Below are 17,408 nucleotides of genomic sequence, written 5' to 3'. Positions count from 1 at the left end.
AGCTTCGAAGGCCAACTTGGCATGCTTTCCTTTTTCACAGGAAGAAAATCTGGACTGTTTTTACATTATAGGATTGACGAGAAAGAAAAATGTCTCCAATTTGTTTCTCTAGGGCCAGATCAGATCTTTTGAGCTTTTGGTCTCTCATGCATTGCAGGCTTCACAGATTGAATGAAGTTCAACAGTAATGCAGATGAACTACATATGGAGTTTCCTTCCTTTCTATAAGGACACTTCGGAACCACACACTTACCAACTCTCAGTAGTAGCCAGCACTTTATTTTATCTATGTTCCTGGTATACCCATTAGTGAACTCCAAATCTAAAAGGTCCTCATGTAAAACACTTCTCCATCTGGCATGTCAGGACAGCCACAGCCAAATATATACATGATTTCCTTGGCTAGCTGTGCAACAGTTCTACTTAATCTAACTTCAGATAGGCAGCTGTGTACAAATCTTCACAATCGTATTTCCTTTCTTAAGTGTATGTGGATAGGAATATTTAGGAAGATTAACTGATGGCGGAACAAACAAACAAATTGTAATGCATCCTCTGGAAGTCTACTTACATCCGCTGGTTTTGCCAAAAAATGGTTGTTCCCCCATTCATCACACAGTAAGCCCTTGTAATATAACATCCTGGTGATTATGTTCTTTGCAATACATAAGCATTTCAAGAGTGAGTTATAATAGTACATGTATCTTACTTCATGGAAAGCGATACACTGCTTTTCTACTGCTAAATACCAAGGCTGTCAGAATGACACTGATTAACAAACAAGTTTGCAAGGTGTTTACATTGTATATGACTACTCCTCAGTGATGATCACCTCTGGGAATGTGTTCTCCAGATAGAGTCGTCACTTGAGATGTTACTCAAAGCATGGATACAGAAGCCCCTGTCAGATCAGCAGTCTTGCCCGACATGAATAAAACCTGCTTGCAATGGGGCGATGTTTCAGAATACAAGTATCTGGTTCCGTTTGAAATACACATTAAAAACTCAATGACAAAAAATAAAAATAATGTGGAAAACATCACCACTTTTTTGTTTGGCACTTGCTAGTGATTAATCACTTTAGACCTAAAAGATTAGGATCAGAAGGTTTTTATCTTCAAAAAAAGAAAGAAAACCCAAATGTCCTGTGATTTATGACTGTAGACAAAACAATGAGAGCAAGTGATTTAGTTAGCCCCAAAGTAACAAAAAAGATTAAATAAAATAGGGTTTGAAATTTTTTATCTTACTTAACAGTTATATTGCTTGTTGTGTCCAAGGGGTTTAACAGTATTTGCAAGGTGGACCATATTGTCATCTAATCCATTTCCATAGTTTTTTTTTTTTTTTTATTCAGGACCAGGTAAACTGTCTGTTGCTTTTGACTACAAAAGGGTCCATTGTATTTCCTTTTTTTGGTGTTAGTTATGATTGAAAAGAAGAGAGTGTGGCTGACAATAATATAGTGTATAAATATATCATTAAAAAAAAACTACTTAGAAGATCAACTTTAAATTGGATATCCATTTATTTTTTCCAACTTTTCCAAAATATTGCATTATTGATTCTGTTTTGCAAAGGTAAAAAAATAAACAAATCTTGTACAGTACATGGATCTTATTGTAAATTGTAGTTTATATGTTGTATCAGAATTCTAGCTTGAGGGTGCTTAGCAGCTGATGTATTATTTTTTTTTTGTTTCCTTTCTTCTTGGAACCTGTCCAGGCTACTTGTGTCTACACGATTATTATTATTATTATTATTATTATTATTATTATTATTATTATAGTAGTAGTAGTAGTAGTAGTAGTATTGAAATAATAATACTACGCTGGAAGAAACCTAAATCACTCTATGCATGTGCTTGGGACGGTGATTTTGTCTAAAATCAAAAACATACAAGTTTCACACTTAATGCAAGTCCTACAGCCCATTTACAATAATTGACTAGAACGAAAATAAAACATCCCCAGGCTGTAAATATATTTAAAGCCTGCAGTTGTTTTAGGAGCACCTCAGACAGTCAAGTGTGTGGCTGATGGTTCAGTTAGCTAGCTGGAGGAACATTCCATTGCATGCTGGGGCAATGGGCTGATATTTGGCAAAAAATGACAAATAATTTTAATCCGGTGTTGTGGTGGCACCTTTTTTTTCTTGTAAAATGTAAAAATAAACTATTGTCAAATGTTGTTAAATTAAGCGCGTTAATTCAAGGGCCCCCACAAACAGCTTTAGAATACTGACAGGACAATAAATTCGAGGCGACCTGCTATAAACGCAGTGATCGAGTGGAAGCAGGTGCCTCTCCTCCAGTGTTGAAGATAGAGGATTTGGGCCACTGCAGGATGACGGTTGTCACTTGGCATGCATCTGCAGGCTTTATATGCTTATGACCGCAGTTACTGTATGCTTTCCTGGGGTGGTTTTCTGCTTTTCTGGGAACACTCAGGGGACTGTTTCGGTGGACAGTCAATGCTAGTTAGTCAATGCAGCCACTGTGTTGAGAGGAAACAGTTTTATGGGGTCACAGTATCAGGTACCATGTGCATTTATAGAGATCCTTCTAGTTTTCATTATTGTTGATAACAAATTGCACAAAACTCATATTGTATGTCTAGTGGATCGCTTCTGTCTTTACCCACAATGTTTATTCATTTTTAACATTACCAGTATGTTTTACAATTAAGAAAAGGCAAGCCACTGCTGCACTAGTGTAAACGCTCAGTGAATATAGACCATTGAGTATTAAATGAAAAGTATGAAAGATGGACCATCATATAGCAGTTTAAGCAATTCTACTGTAAAACAGTAGAATGGATCAAACTGCTATGTAATTGGTGTCTTATTTCCATTCTCAATATAACAAATTAGTGCTAGCACGACCAATGCACACTTTCCTAAACATTTAGAGAAATGCATCAGTATAAATGGTCACTCAGAGCAGGACAAAATAGGTAAAAAAAAATACAGCTAGCACCATGTGCAGTAATTAAATAGGCAAGAGGCTACGAGTGCTGTAGTAATCCAAGAATAAAAAGGTAAAACAACTAATTTTCTACAGAAGGACGTGTAATAAGTGCAGCTCTCCCACACTGCAATACAGTGATGATCTCCTTGTTATAAATTTACATGCAAGGAACTGGGAGCAAAATATCTTGGCATCATATTAAATAACCGAGCTATGTCATGCATTCCTGTCAGAGAGCCTCATTAGGACAGATCACCTACAATGTGTTCCACATCCATCTGCCAGATTCTTCAGCAACAGATAATTGAAGCACTGCATACGGTGCAACACCACTCCAAATCTCAATAACCTTACAAGAACAAAATCCTGTACTGTCATAGCAACAATTACATGAACAAAAAACAGCAATCAGAACCACATTCATTCAGCAGTACTGTAACTACAGCATTGGTACAAATGAACTCTTGCCAAAGACAACTCTGAAATTGCCTTAAAATAAACCATATATGGGTAATTTCAGAGACCCAATAAACCTCTAGAAATGTATTAACTTCATCGGGTGGCCGTTTGCCTACTGTTCCTATTTTAAATCTGAAACAGATTTACTTGATACTCAGAGTACCCTTTAAATCTATATATTGCAGAACCCTGTAAAACAAATATAAGCCATGAAGTTACTTTGTTCTATAATGGCTTTTAATGTCAATTTGAGCAATAATATCGTCAATTGTTATATGTGTTATACGAGTGAATGGCCTCACTTCAATGACTTCCAACATCACAAACCATCCTATTGTTTTTTTTTTTTTCATTTTGTAAAGCAGTATAAAAGCAAGATTGTATCTTTGGTGAATCAACTGTTCCTTCATTGGAATGTTTTTTTCAAGCATGAAATCTGTTTCTCCACTTCTTAACCTTTGACAGCTTAAAACCTAATCCGGCAACTAAGCTAATAATGAAACAATTCCCAAAAGTGTTGGAGACATTGTATAGCCATGTATTTAACTACCGAAATTGCAATGGCTCCCTGGTGGTTTCTACTGAGACCGAGAGCACAGAAGTTTAGATCACAAATAAACTTCCTCAACATTAGCTCTACAGTAGGACCTTCTGTTTCAGGGCAGACATGAGAAACCATTCAGGTGGGAATAACAAGTATTTTCCAAAGCATGTGCGCTGCCCAACATTTCATGGGAAAATAAGAAACATCTGGTTGAATTCCGTTTATCATGCTGAACTTTGCTCTCCGTGTCAACCATGTGTCACCAATTAAAACATCTCCTTTGAGCATGGCACTGCCTCAGGGCTGAAAAAGACACTATTAATCTGTGTAAATCCTTTTTTCATACTGCAGCAAACATTTCACAGTAGGGATTTGTTTTTAGGAGACAAGCAACATTTTCCAGCGCATTTATATAAAACATCATTGCCATTTTGAGGGCAGGGCGAGCCATGAAATTGTGGTTCAAACTCAAATTCTGCTAATTTGCCCATCTCGGCAGAGGACCCAAAAGGGAATGCTGTATTCCTCTTTCAACTCTGCAAGGTTAGGGGGGAAAGTCAACTGGAGCTTGTTGCCTCATTATGCTTCAGACCACTAATGGTGAGGTGTGCTGCAAGTCCAGGTAGGGCCTTTACCTCTAGAGTTCGGTAGTTTGGTAACATCCAGTGATTAGGTTGAGCAGGTGAAAAGATATATTTTGAAGAGATTGTTAAGAATAGACAGAAAACCCTCAGAGTCATGATTCTATAATTTTAAACTGGAAAGGACACGGAATGCCACTTTCTTCCAATATTCCTGCACCAATACTTAAAGTTTACTCCAGGACAATGTCTACAGCACAAAGCATATATTTAACTGTGCTTAAAAAAGCTTCCTGGTTGAATTCAGTTCCCCTTTAAAATAACTGTGCCTGTTTATGTTAGCTACATTTTTTGGGGGTTGTATTGTAATAGAGTCAAGCATGCTCTACTGTGTTCATTAATGCCAGGGGTATTATAAAATGAAGCCTGGAAACAGACTGACTTTTTTACTGAAGAGAATGTCAAACTAAGTGGCAAACATGTGATATGTACTGTAGTTCGTTCCTCTGTAACATGGTTTAAAAGTAGCAGGGATCCTTCTCAATCTTGGCATTAACAACTATACACCATTTGCTGGTAACCTGTTAAATGATTTTTCCAATACTCTGCCGCACTGTGAATAGTTGGCAGATAAACCACATTTTTCACAAAGTCCATAAAGCATGGTTATGAGGCTGCTGTTAACCGATCTCACAGAGCGTTTATTTTTTTTAGTGGAAAATTTGTTTCAATATGGCAAAACTTAAGCATAGACATTCAAAAATAAAATGTTAGAATCCTTTTGCCGTAGTAGACATACCAAGCCTTTGTGAACACAAGGCTATATTTATACTTATAACACTCAGTCTTGTTTATATATATAAATATATATATTATATATATATATATATATATATATATCTATATATATTATATATATATATATATATATATTATATAAAGGAAAACTAATTTCCTTTCCTAGATTTAACACGAGGTCTTTTTTGTGCTTGTAAAATGTAAATAAACTGTCACAAACAGTACAGATTTTACAGATAAGAAGCCAAAACACATTTCAATAACTGTAGCACTGGGGGGCAAGTCTTAAAGGCGCCACAGTAAGATACCTGGCAGTATAAAAGGAAGTTTAGTGGGACTTTACACTGGGTGCCAAAAATCGTTTTAGGTGTAGGCTACAGACACCAATAGTGTTGGTACCACACATTTTGTGATTTTTGTTCCACATACATTAAAAAGATCCTCATAATTTTGTAAAAATGTGTATTACTGGCAAATACATATGTAATGGTTTGCCTTCCAACTAAGATTTCCACAACAAACACTCAAAATGCCAGTGCTAGCACTGCACACAGTCTTTGTTGATTCGTTTGCCCCAATTAGAGTACTTACAGCAGTCAGCCTTCACCTCTGCAGCTTTATTTAAAGGGTGATAATCTAGAACTATTTCTTTAACGTACCATTTTGGTGAACATTACTCACCTAGTTAATAATTGATTTTTCACTTTTGGTGACCTTCACTGATTAAAAAAGTACAGTGTGACATTTCATCACCTGTAATGACTTGTTTAATGAGGACTGAGAATGTATAATTAAAAGTTTGCTCTATGGGCCAAAAGTGAGGACTCGAATATTTATTTTAGTGCCCACGTTACATCCCTAATCCATGAAGAGAGTACATTCTGTTGTAAATTGATCCAAGGACATGAAGGTCATATGATACAGTAGTGGTTAACAGAACATTTGATAACAGATGAAAGGAAAACAAGAGGGAGAAAAGAAAAATGAAATTCCAGGCTGAATGTGCTCTGAAAACCTCGTTAAATGACATGGGGAAAAAAATACTGTACAAGTTAAATAAATTGATTGTAACGTTTAATATTTAATAATATGTTACTGAGGAAAGCAAATGTGTTAATTTTTACTGAATAACAGTATCTTCATCTTCACATCTGAATTTCAGCCAGATGTCATATTTTAATGACTGTTGTGATAGAATCTCAAGTGATGGCAGACACAATGCTTTTGGCAAAGTACACTCAAACTGCATTATCTGCAGTAATCTCTCTCTCTCTCTCTCTCTCTCTCTCTCTCTCTCTCTCTTTTGCCTATAGTAAGTATTCACCCACCTTGGATGTTTTCACGTTTATTGTGTTACAACCTGAAATCTTGATGCATTTAAATGGGATTTTTTTTTTTCTTTTGAATTACACAACCTACTCTACACTTTGAAGAGGCAAGACAATTTTTATTGTGAAACAACAGTTAATGAAATTTTTTTAAAAAACCCGAAATGTCTTGGTTAAAGAAGTATATAACCACCTTTGGCAGCAATTACAGCTGTGAGTCTTCTGGGTTAAGTCTAACAGGTTTGCACATCTGGATCATGCAATATTCGCCCATTCTTCTTGGCAAAATTGTTCAAGCTCTGTCAAGTTGGATGGGGATCATTAGTGGACAGCAATCTTCAAGTCTTGCCACAGATTCTCAATCGGATTCAAGTCTGAGTTTTGACTGGGCCACTCTAGGACATTCATTTTGTGTTTTAAGCCACTCCAGTGTTGCTTTGGCTGTGTGCTTGGGGTCACTGTGCTGCTGAAAGGCGAGTATCCATCCCAGTCAGGTCTTTTGCAGACTAAAGCAGGTTTTCCTCAAGGATTTGCCTGTATTTAGCTCCATCCATTTTGCCCTCTACACTGACAAGCTTCCCAGTCCCTGCCGATGAAAAGCATCCCCATAGCATGATGCTGCCACTACCATGCTTCACAGTAGGAATGGTGTTACCTGGGTGATGTGCTGTGTTGGGTTTGCGCCAGATATAATGCTTTGCATTTAGGCCAAACAGTTCAATTTTTGTTTCATCGGACCACAGAATCTTTTACCACATCTTTTCAGAGTCTCTCACATGCCTTTTTGCAAATTCCAAGCAGGATTTTACATAGGCTTTTTTTCAGAAATGGCTTCCTTCTTGCCACTCTTCCATACTGGCCAGATTTGTGGAGTACCTCAGCAATTGTTGACACATGGACAGTTTCACCCATTTCAGCCATGGAACGCTGTAGGTCTTTCAGAGTTGTCCTTGGCCTCTTGATGGCTTCTCTGACCAATGTCCTTCTTACCCGTCTGCTCAGTTTGGGAGGACGGCCTGCTCTAAGCAGATTCTGGGTGGTGCCGTATACCTTCCACTTCTTAATGGTCGACTAGACTGTGTTCCAAGGGATATTCAATGCCTTTAAAATCTTTTTTATACCCATCCCCTGATCCGTGCCTTTCCACAACTTTATCCCAGAGTTGTTTTGAAAGCTTCTTGGTCTTCATGGTAGTATCTTTGCTTTGAATGCACTACCCAACTGTGGGACCTTACAGAGACAGGTGTATTTAATCTGAAATCATGTGAACCATTTTTATTGCACACAGATGGACTCCATTTAACTTGTTGTGTGAATTCTGAAGGCAATTGGTTGCATCTGAGCTTATTTAGGAGTGTCATAGCAAAGGAGGTGAATACTTATCTAAAGAAGACTTTTCAGGTTATTTTTAATTGATTTGTTTTTTAATCCCCCCCCCCATTTTTTTCACACATTGAAAGTGTTGAGTAGGTTTTGTAAATCAAAGAGAAAAAAAAATCCCAGTTAAATGCATCAAGATTTCAGGTTTTAACACAACAAACTGTGAACACATATACATACACACACACTTCAGTAAAATAAGTTGTGCGTAATACTACGGTTTTCTTTGTTTTTAATATATTTACATACATACAATGGCTAAGTATTATTATCTGAATGTGAATCAAAAACATTAAAGCTTCAGTTTCAAGTAAGTGAGCAAACTTGCTCTTATGAGAGTATACTCACTGCTGACTCACCAATCCCACCTGCCCTATAATGCATGTCTGAAAACTTCAGACACAAGTTATTTTCATGCAATCCACTACCCTTACATGGAGTTTTGCACATTTTAATTGGCACTTTCTTTGGGGCACATGCCAGTAGAAACTGCAAAACTCCACAACTCCCTGGGCAATGAAATATTGTAGCAAAAGGAAAGTTATCACCATGCAGCAGCAGCAGCTGACAGGTGGCATCCTTACATCCTACGTTTTAGAATTCCAACAATTTTATGACGACACGTCATTTAAGAAAAAAAAAAAAAAAAAAAACAGGACACGCACACAAACGTACAAATTTTTGTACGTGTAAGCCAGTGTCTCGACAGAGTTTTGGTGTGTGAACCGCTTGACCCGAGACAGCCAGCTTTAATATATTACTTATCTCTGTAGTCAAGTACAAAGGGACTCGGTCAAAAAAAGATGATAATCATCACTATAGGAAATAGACAGCAACTGTATAACCTCCTCCAATTTCATTCATGGACCAATTGCTAGAAATCTGGTACCGTCAAAGACATCCTTGTACAAAAGACAAAAGGCTATTTTTCACCCAGCATGTCATTTACAGTATAAAACCGCCATTCCAATTCCCACACAGGCAGACAGCTATTTTTAATAGTCTGCCAGAAACAATGCTCTCGACTCATTGCTGAAGTAATATATGCTGCATCTGTACAGTAAATTAGTTGTTGGAAACTAACTCTTGCAGGGCAGATTACAAGAACCAAACCATAGTGCCTTAGTATACTTCAACTCAAGTGCTGTCAATTCAAGTACCAGCATTACAGTACCATGCACAGCGGAGGCCAGCACATGCGGACAACTCATATAAAAGCATGCAATCCACAGCTCTGTACCACCAGACAAACGTACAATAGTGACACCAAAAAAAATCTGCTTTGGATAAAAATGGGAAAATATAAGTCACCAATAGATCGGGTGTAAATGTTGCTTGATTGAGACCAGATAAAATGCAGCACTGTTTAATAATGAGAAAAAAAGCTTGAAGCTTATATATATATATATATATATATATATATATATATATATATATATATAGATATATATATATACACACATAAATGACCATTTATTTGGTAGTCTGTTGTCCATATAGATTTTGAGATGCCATAAGGACTAAAAAGAACGAGCCTTCAAAATAAGAAAGCAAAAAATTAATAACTTTGAGCACCTGCCAATTACCCTTTCCCACTGTTTTAGGGAATGATTGTAATGTGTTGTTTAGCACATGCTGAATACCTCTGTTATAAATTACTGTTGTTGACAGTTAACCCAGCTGAAAACAGATACCTGGTGTACAATCAGGCAAGTCACCATCGCGTTGCTATGGTCACACCTCACAGTACTTCTAGTACAGTAAAAAAAAACACCCACATCATTCTAGAGCAGTGGTGAACAACTCAGGTCATGGAGGGCCTGTGTCCCTCCTGGTTTTTGTTCTAACCAAAAATTAGTTAATTGGACCAATTGAGCTTCTAATAAGGTCCAATAAAAGTACTTTAAGGTTCAGTTGGAATAAAAACCTGCAGGGACACCTGCCCACCAGAACCGAGTTCTAGAGGTTAGATATCGTCAACAACTGCTAAATGTTAACGTTAAAGAATCCATAGCTTGGAAACACATCAGGAGGTATTATAATACTACTACTAATAATAAATAATAATAATAATAATAATAATAATGCGCCTTGTTAAAGCCTTTTAGCTGCCCAAACTCCCTGGCAGCCCTGTAGCAGCTGAAACCACTCTGTCACTGCAAATTTATTCGCAGTAATTATTAGCATGCCTTTCTTGGTACATCATGAGACTCTACCACATGATCATCAGATTTAGCATAAAAAGAATGTTTAGGGCTTTAAAAGAAACCGATAAACAAATGCAATGGCTAAGCCTCTTCGCCTACTTCTGTAAACACTCAAATCGGCAGTGCTCAGGTAAGAACTGCAAGGAGCTCAAATCGAGCAGACAAACCTTTTAGCTAATGTCCGTAAATAGCGTCTGCTAACTTGTTGTGCTAGTTATATGAGAAGAAAAAAAACAGCAAACAAACAGAGATATACTGGTGACTATTTGTCTAAACAATGTAAATAATGAACCAGAAATGGTACAACATAACTGTATTGATTAGTATGTGGACTAAAAGGTACAAGTGTTGATGTTAGGGACAGAGCCACTAGCCGTCAGTTAGCAGGGTTGTACCCTAAGGCAGTGGTTCTCAACCCTGGTCCTGGGGGAACACTGCCCTGCTGGTTTTTGTTCCAACCAAGCCCTCAATTAAAATAACTGAATCCTTAATTGAATTAATAATTTGCCTAATCTGAGCTTTTTTAAATAGAGTACCTTATAAAAAGTTTAAGAATTTATGTTCATTATACAATTTTATACCTAAAGTAAAATCTCTATCTTTTTTAAAATAACCAGCAGACACAGGTGTTCCCCAGGACCAGGATTGGGAAACCTTACCCTATGATACTTTGGCTCAGGGATCCTGTACAGAGAAACAGCCTGAATGCGTTTACCATAGGCTCACGTATGCATTAGATGCTTGAACAAGCCAACATATACAAATTATTTGAGCTCATATGTATTCATTGTATGGTTATAAAAATAAAAGTTGAGTCCAAAACTATAATAAAACAAAACGTTTGCCTCACACGTGTATAATTACAATTACAAAAATAGCTCAAAATATAATAACAGGGGGTATAATAAGTTTTAATTAGTGTGGAATATAGATAAAAAAAATCTTTACTGTAAAACTTTTCATAAACAGGGTTCAGTTTATTAAATAGTTCAAAGCCAATAGCATGCCTACCATTCAATTCAATTCCAGAGATTATTATCTTGTGAATCACAACAACCACTACAAAAGCTGGTTCAAACAAATCCATCATGAGCTGGAAGGCCTATACCTATCTCAGAAGATTTACTGTAAACTGGAACAAGACATACCAGATCCTAATTTTGCCTGGAATCTGACATGGATATGATCTTTGGAAAATGCCGGGAATACTTTTCATTTCTTATTTGAAATACAACATTTGATATCAAAACAGCCCCTCTGAAACACTATTAAAATAATATCAAGATATATTAATATCATTGTTAATAAACATCTAATTGACTTCCATGAAACATTATTAAATGTGTTTGTTCTAGTTAATGAGTTATTAGGTATTGCTTAAATATATAATTGACCTTAAAAAATCGGTTCATTGCAATTCCAAACTCCTTAGGATAATACACTGGGTCTGGGCCTTGTTATGTAAGAGAGAAAGATGGCCCATCAACAAATCTGATGGATTATCACCATCACAGATTCCATGTTGTTATGCTTCAAGGGCACTATAAAACAGACCACACTTGACACTGAGTTACAAGTTACCACCTTGTTTTCCCTACAGCCTCGCTTTAAGGAGGTGGGAAATAAGTGGCGTAACTAAATAGTCTTCATTAACAGGAGTGTGCAAATTGACACTGTCAACCCGAACTACTGTAGGTTAGTCAGTTAAAAGACACATTCAAATAGGTAAAAAAAATAAATATACTGTTGAGATCATGTTTAAAATGCCATTCATTTCATACTTTCATAAAGCTGTAGTACTGTACGTATCCATGGTAAAACAGTAGAATTTGGTGTGTAGCACCAGGTTAATCAATAACAAGGCATTACTAACTGTACATATAAGGAGCTCCACCAATGCAACTTCATTCCCATCAGAAGGCAACTTTGCAGGCTTGTCATGGTCATGCGAGGAGTTAGTGGCCCCCCTACTGTGCGTGCACCTGTAGCACTAGCTGTCTCTTGCTTACCATGGTACTACACCCTGAATTTTACTTCCCTAGCATATAAAAATACACTTCATACCACAGTTTTCTGACCTGGGTTAACTATACTTACTTTTTAAAAAATAAATTATTTAAAGCATTCTGTGTGAGCCTTTGTGATTTATGTTCACATGACACTTCAAAGTGGAATTCATTCTCTCTCTTGGGCCAATAAAAAAAAAAAAAGGGTTCTTGTTATGCAAGCAAAATGAAATGGGGTCATTTCATTAATTATCAACTATAATAAACAAAAGAAGTCCAGTTAAAGCTTCAAGCAATCTCTGGCTTCTATATTTGTCATGAAAAGACACTTTTATAAGAACCTAGCCTCCAAAACAGAAAAACAAAAACAGGAAAAAAATTCCTAAAAGATAAAGTCACAATCCCTATATCATTCATCTTACTGTTTCTAGAACATATATTGTTTGTCTAGCATATTGGAACCTTTATAAAAGGACAAACTTCCAAAATACAGATATGATCCTTAGCAGATAAATAAAAAGCACTTTACCAAATATGAGTTGTTTTTTTGTGCAACAGGCCTTTTGACACCTATTAACACACAAGAACACCAACCAAACCAGTTGCCAAAAACAGGATGGACTTACTGCAAGTAAACACAACCTATTATTTCTTTATGTCAATGATATGTTAAGGTTTTCTTATTAATATGTCATTTAAACCATAGTCTTTTGTATAAGTGTTGAGCAGCAATACATTTAGCCCACACAGACTTTGGAGTTCTAGAGATAAGTGTGAAAGACTTAACCTGGTAATCAGTAACACTGCTGTGAGGGTTAATTTTGAAAATACTTTACAAATGGCAGTAAAACTATTCAGCTATAAATATGTAATTATACTAGAATAAGCAGACAACATGTTTTACGACCAACAAGTAACTTTGCTTCAGATCTCAATATCCAAAAATGTTTTAATGTTTACTATCATCCATTATAGCCTCCTCTCGTTTATAAACTTTCTTATGTTACATGTGCATGGACTATTCTCTTCTACCAAGACACACATACTGCCCCCTCTACAAATTGTTGATGGTCATTTTTTAGGAATGGTTATAAAATGCGTGTGTACTGTACAGCAATGTATAAACCAAAAACCAAATGCCTAACAATTTTCAAATGATACCTTAATATTCAAGATTCAAACCAACTGGAGAAACAAAAAAGTAAGCCACTATTTGGTGACGCTGGTGTGGAATTTTGATACAATCTCATTTATAAATAGTGAAAAAACACAGAAACGAGACATTTTTCCCAGTTAAAATGTATCCCAAAGATGCATTTTAACCTACTTTTACCTTTTTCGTTACTAACGGATAAGCATGAATACTCATTTTCCTTCTCGGGGAGAGAGTCACATGACACTGGCAGGCGCCCTGCATCAAGCAGTGTCCAGCAGGTGTCCCGAAGAGTCTCACAGAAATCACGGCAGGGCAGAGAGTGTGCCAGGTGAGCCGTATCACACCTGGGCACCAACAGCAAGCAGAAAAACCTTTCCAAGCTGGCATGGCAGTGAGAATTCAAGAGCCACGCCCACTCATGCAAAGCTGCTCGGACTTGCACCACACTGCTGTGATTCAGAAAATTGGGTAAAACAAAGCTGTCGATGCCCATATTGGTGCAAAATGGCAAATCAGTTGCCTCAGGCAAGAAACAGGCGGATACCGGTAGCATGACATTATCAGTATCTATAACAGATTCTAGGCTTTTAGTAGTGGTTAGTAAATCAGATTCAATTGAGACAGAGTAATTAGAAAATTCCAACATCTGATTAGTTGCATTAAAGTTAAAACTACTGCTGCCAATTATACTTCTATTCAAGCCAGTTGTTATCTCAAGATGCTTAGAGAAATTAAGGCCTTGATTTGACTGGCCTTCAATTTGGTTACCCGTGTTGCTAGTACCATTCCCTGCAGTCGTCCAATTGGCAAAGTCTGTTAAATTGTCGGATAGTTGCATCTTTACAAAGCCCGCCACCGCTTTCACATCATGCAAGCTCTCATTGGTCATCGAATCCCGCCAGTCCGAGATATTGTCCACTTGCAAAAACTCGCCACTTGTGATATTGCTAAAAGAAGATGTGAGGTTTCCCATTTCCAGTTGTCCAGCTTCAGACTGGCTCTCTCCCATTGAGGACACACTCTCCCCTTCCCCCGACGACTCCAAATTAACTTCTGGTAAATTCTCCAACAACAATTTCGTATGAAGGGTTGTAGTACCATTTTCTAGCAAGTGATGTTCCACCCAAGGTTTGGTAACTGGTAGAAATGTGGCTACATCCTTTGGCTGCTCTGTAACCTGCCTAGCAATGGGCAAAGTTGTGCCCCTATCCATCTTATGTCCATCGGTTGTTGTCTCTTTGTCTTCAGCAGGGGAGGTAGAAACCTCTACTGCATCGTTTTTTGCTCCTGCTGTTGGTTTTTGGTCCCACGTCTGGACAAAGCTGAGGATCCCTTCAGCCACATTCAGTATCTGAGCCCCAACTCCAGCAAGGTTCTCTTCGGTCACTGGCCCTGGTGGTGGTGGTCCTGTAGTTGGAGAAACTGCTTCTGAATCAGGGCTTCTTGTTGAAACACTCAAAAGTCCTTCTTCGTGGGCTTGTAGGATGACCGTGGTGGTCTCCAGGCTTGTAGCCTCACTAGTAGTAGTCTGTATTCCCTGTTTCTCCTGGGTTGCTGAGGTCTGTGTAGTTGCCTGGGCATCTTTGCCAAATAGCCACCATCTCCACTGGGCATCAGAGTAACTAACACAAGCTAACAGGAGCAGGGAGCAACCCAACATGTTCTCAAACTTAGCCATCAGACACAAGCTGGCTCACTGCTCACTCTCTCAGGGTCTGGCAGTTAACACTGACATACCCTCTACCACTTCACAGTATGCACTCCCCCTTCTACCAGCAACAATCCAAATGAGGGAGGAGGAAGAGAGAGAGAGAGAGGGAAAGTTAGGAGGTGTGTCCCATCAATGAAAAAAAAAAACACCCACACACACCACACAACTTCCTCCTTATTGGTTGTTTTTCAGTACTTTTTTTCTTTGAAAGTCATTGAGTTTAAAGTTAGTTCTCAAAACAAAGCAGCTAAAACACCTTTGCAAAACACAGCAGGGTATGTACAAACTGTGAGCTCCTGTCGCATATTTAAAGTCATTTTTGTGGCTTGGAGTTCTGTATCTAAGAAAGCAGCCCCACTCCACACCCTTAAACCAGCAATTATTTGTGTCTGCATCTTTCAAAGCAGCTCTTGCAGTCTTAGTCTACACAGGCACAGCCAAGCAGATGAAGTTAAAAAACAAACCATGCCAAAGACGTGAACAATCACAGTAATAAATCATAACAATAAATAAATGCTTAGCACACTAATATAATTCGTATTCCACTTTACTTCAAACAAAAAAAAAGGTCATGTGTTATTTGTATCAACTATTGCAGCTTATAGCCGACTTTTGTGATATAAATTTTGTAGTTTCTTTAATTACATGATGTTAAATAAACAGATCTAAATTATGTTCATATAGTTTTTTTAATTATTATTATTTTTTTATTTTAATGATGATATCTCAATCCTAAAATCCTAGGTGATGCAAAACCTTTGGCCATAGCTGTACAGGGGAAACTATATAAAGAACATGTGTTCATTTGTAGTGGTGTCACGCTTTCACCAGAACTGCCCCATTTCAGCAAAACCTCCAGGTCACTGGAGCTATTCACGCTCAAACTATGTTCCACTCTGTTTTCATACAGTTGTTTCTCTCCTCAAATCAAGCTTATATTAATATGCTTGATAATGCTGGTTATCTAGGGGCCTGAGAATGGTGTGCTGCTGGGACCAGGTCCAATGTGGGAATTCTGCTCCCTTTGCCCTTCAGATGTACCTCACTCCCCCAGCCTCCACAAATCAATCTCTTTTGCCATTAATATATAATGCAAACTGCACATCAGTTTAAAAAGTCCCACTGAAAGGCTCTAGCCCAGGTGAAGCCGTTCACCCTGGGAGGGGGTGACTGATGATGTGGACCCAAGGGCTTGTAAAAAACCCAGTTGTGTTACCGTACCCTTTATCTGTAACTTTTATAAAGTACTCAAGTTAGAGATGGCGTGCTCACATGAAACTAATTAGCATTAACAGACCAGCAATCATGCAGGTGATAGTCACCATCTTCTGAAACAAAATGCCAATGCTTCCCTGTCATTCCTGTACTTGAAATTATTTTCAAACACCCCAGACTGAGACTGTGTGTTTCTTTTGGGACTGGTAAACCCCAGAGCACAGCTTCCTTTCCATCTCAGTAACAGACTCGCCTCCTCTTTGGCTCTGCGCTATTAACATCTTCCCACGTGAAAGATATAAAATACATATGCAGTAATAACAAAAAATAAATCAACCTCAAAAATCAACAAAGACAGACCCCATGTTTAAATAAACAAACATGTCAACAAGACACATAAAGCTTTGTTTGTGAAAAATGTGTTTGAAGTTATAAATTAAATTAAAAGGCAGGTGTTGGAAATAAAACAACAAAAACACACTTGTGCGGCATTCCCAGACATGTACTGTGTAATTTATAAAAGCTGCATAGCTGTTGCAACTCTAGAGGCAAAAAAGCAGATCCGACAGGTGTTGACAGTGGCCATATTGGAGCTCAGTTGGCAGGTGCTGCCATGTCCAATTCATTGTATTTTTTCATGAGTAAATTGGATGATTCCATGGGAAATTCTAGGAGGATTCCCTGAAGGAACTGGATGGGGTAATCAATCATAGAGAAATTATCTCATATCCAGAACAATTTAAATCACCTCACATGGTGAGTATTTTTTCAAAATAAATACCTATATGAATTGCTAAGAACCCAGCAATAAATTTAGTGAAAAGCAACACTGATCTGCCTGCTGAGCTAACGGGGCCCATTGAACTATACAGTCAACAGTGTTAATATTTTCTATAAAACAGCTGTACAAATCTAGATCATGTAGATAATAACCAAACATTAGATACAATCTAAATTAATGATGTTTAATACAGTAAATATGACAGGCCCATGTGGTTTATTTCACTATATAAAAGCCAGTTACCATAACAAAAGAAATGTTAACAAATAAAATA

The 17,408-nt window shown here is 37.5% G+C and overlaps 1 protein-coding gene across 8 annotated transcripts in view; it reads right to left on the bottom strand.

The window, feature by feature from the left end:
* Nucleotides 1-17,408, bottom strand: part of LOC121322071 (collagen alpha-1(XVIII) chain-like) — a 119,171-nt gene that overhangs the window by 39,648 nt on the left and 62,115 nt on the right. For 3 of the 8 annotated variants that reach the window (XM_041261568.1, XM_041261569.1, XM_041261572.1), the window contains exon 1: nt 14,181-15,198. The exons of 1 other annotated variant lie outside the window; for it this stretch is intronic. In XM_041261568.1, coding sequence (XP_041117502.1) covers nt 14,181-15,105 — 925 coding nt within the window. In that variant the 5' untranslated portion in view covers nt 15,106-15,198. Of the gene's footprint in view, nt 1-13,604; nt 14,150-14,180; nt 15,199-17,408 lie in introns of those variants that run through there. 4 more of the 8 variants (XM_041261570.1, XM_041261571.1, XM_041261573.1 and 1 more) reach the window with 4 other exon arrangements.

This window comes from Polyodon spathula, chromosome 10, assembly GCF_017654505.1.
Source record: "Polyodon spathula isolate WHYD16114869_AA chromosome 10, ASM1765450v1, whole genome shotgun sequence".
NCBI classification, from domain to species: Eukaryota; Metazoa; Chordata; class Actinopteri; order Acipenseriformes; family Polyodontidae; genus Polyodon; species Polyodon spathula.
This window is presented reverse-complemented; position numbering and strand designations above follow the sequence as displayed.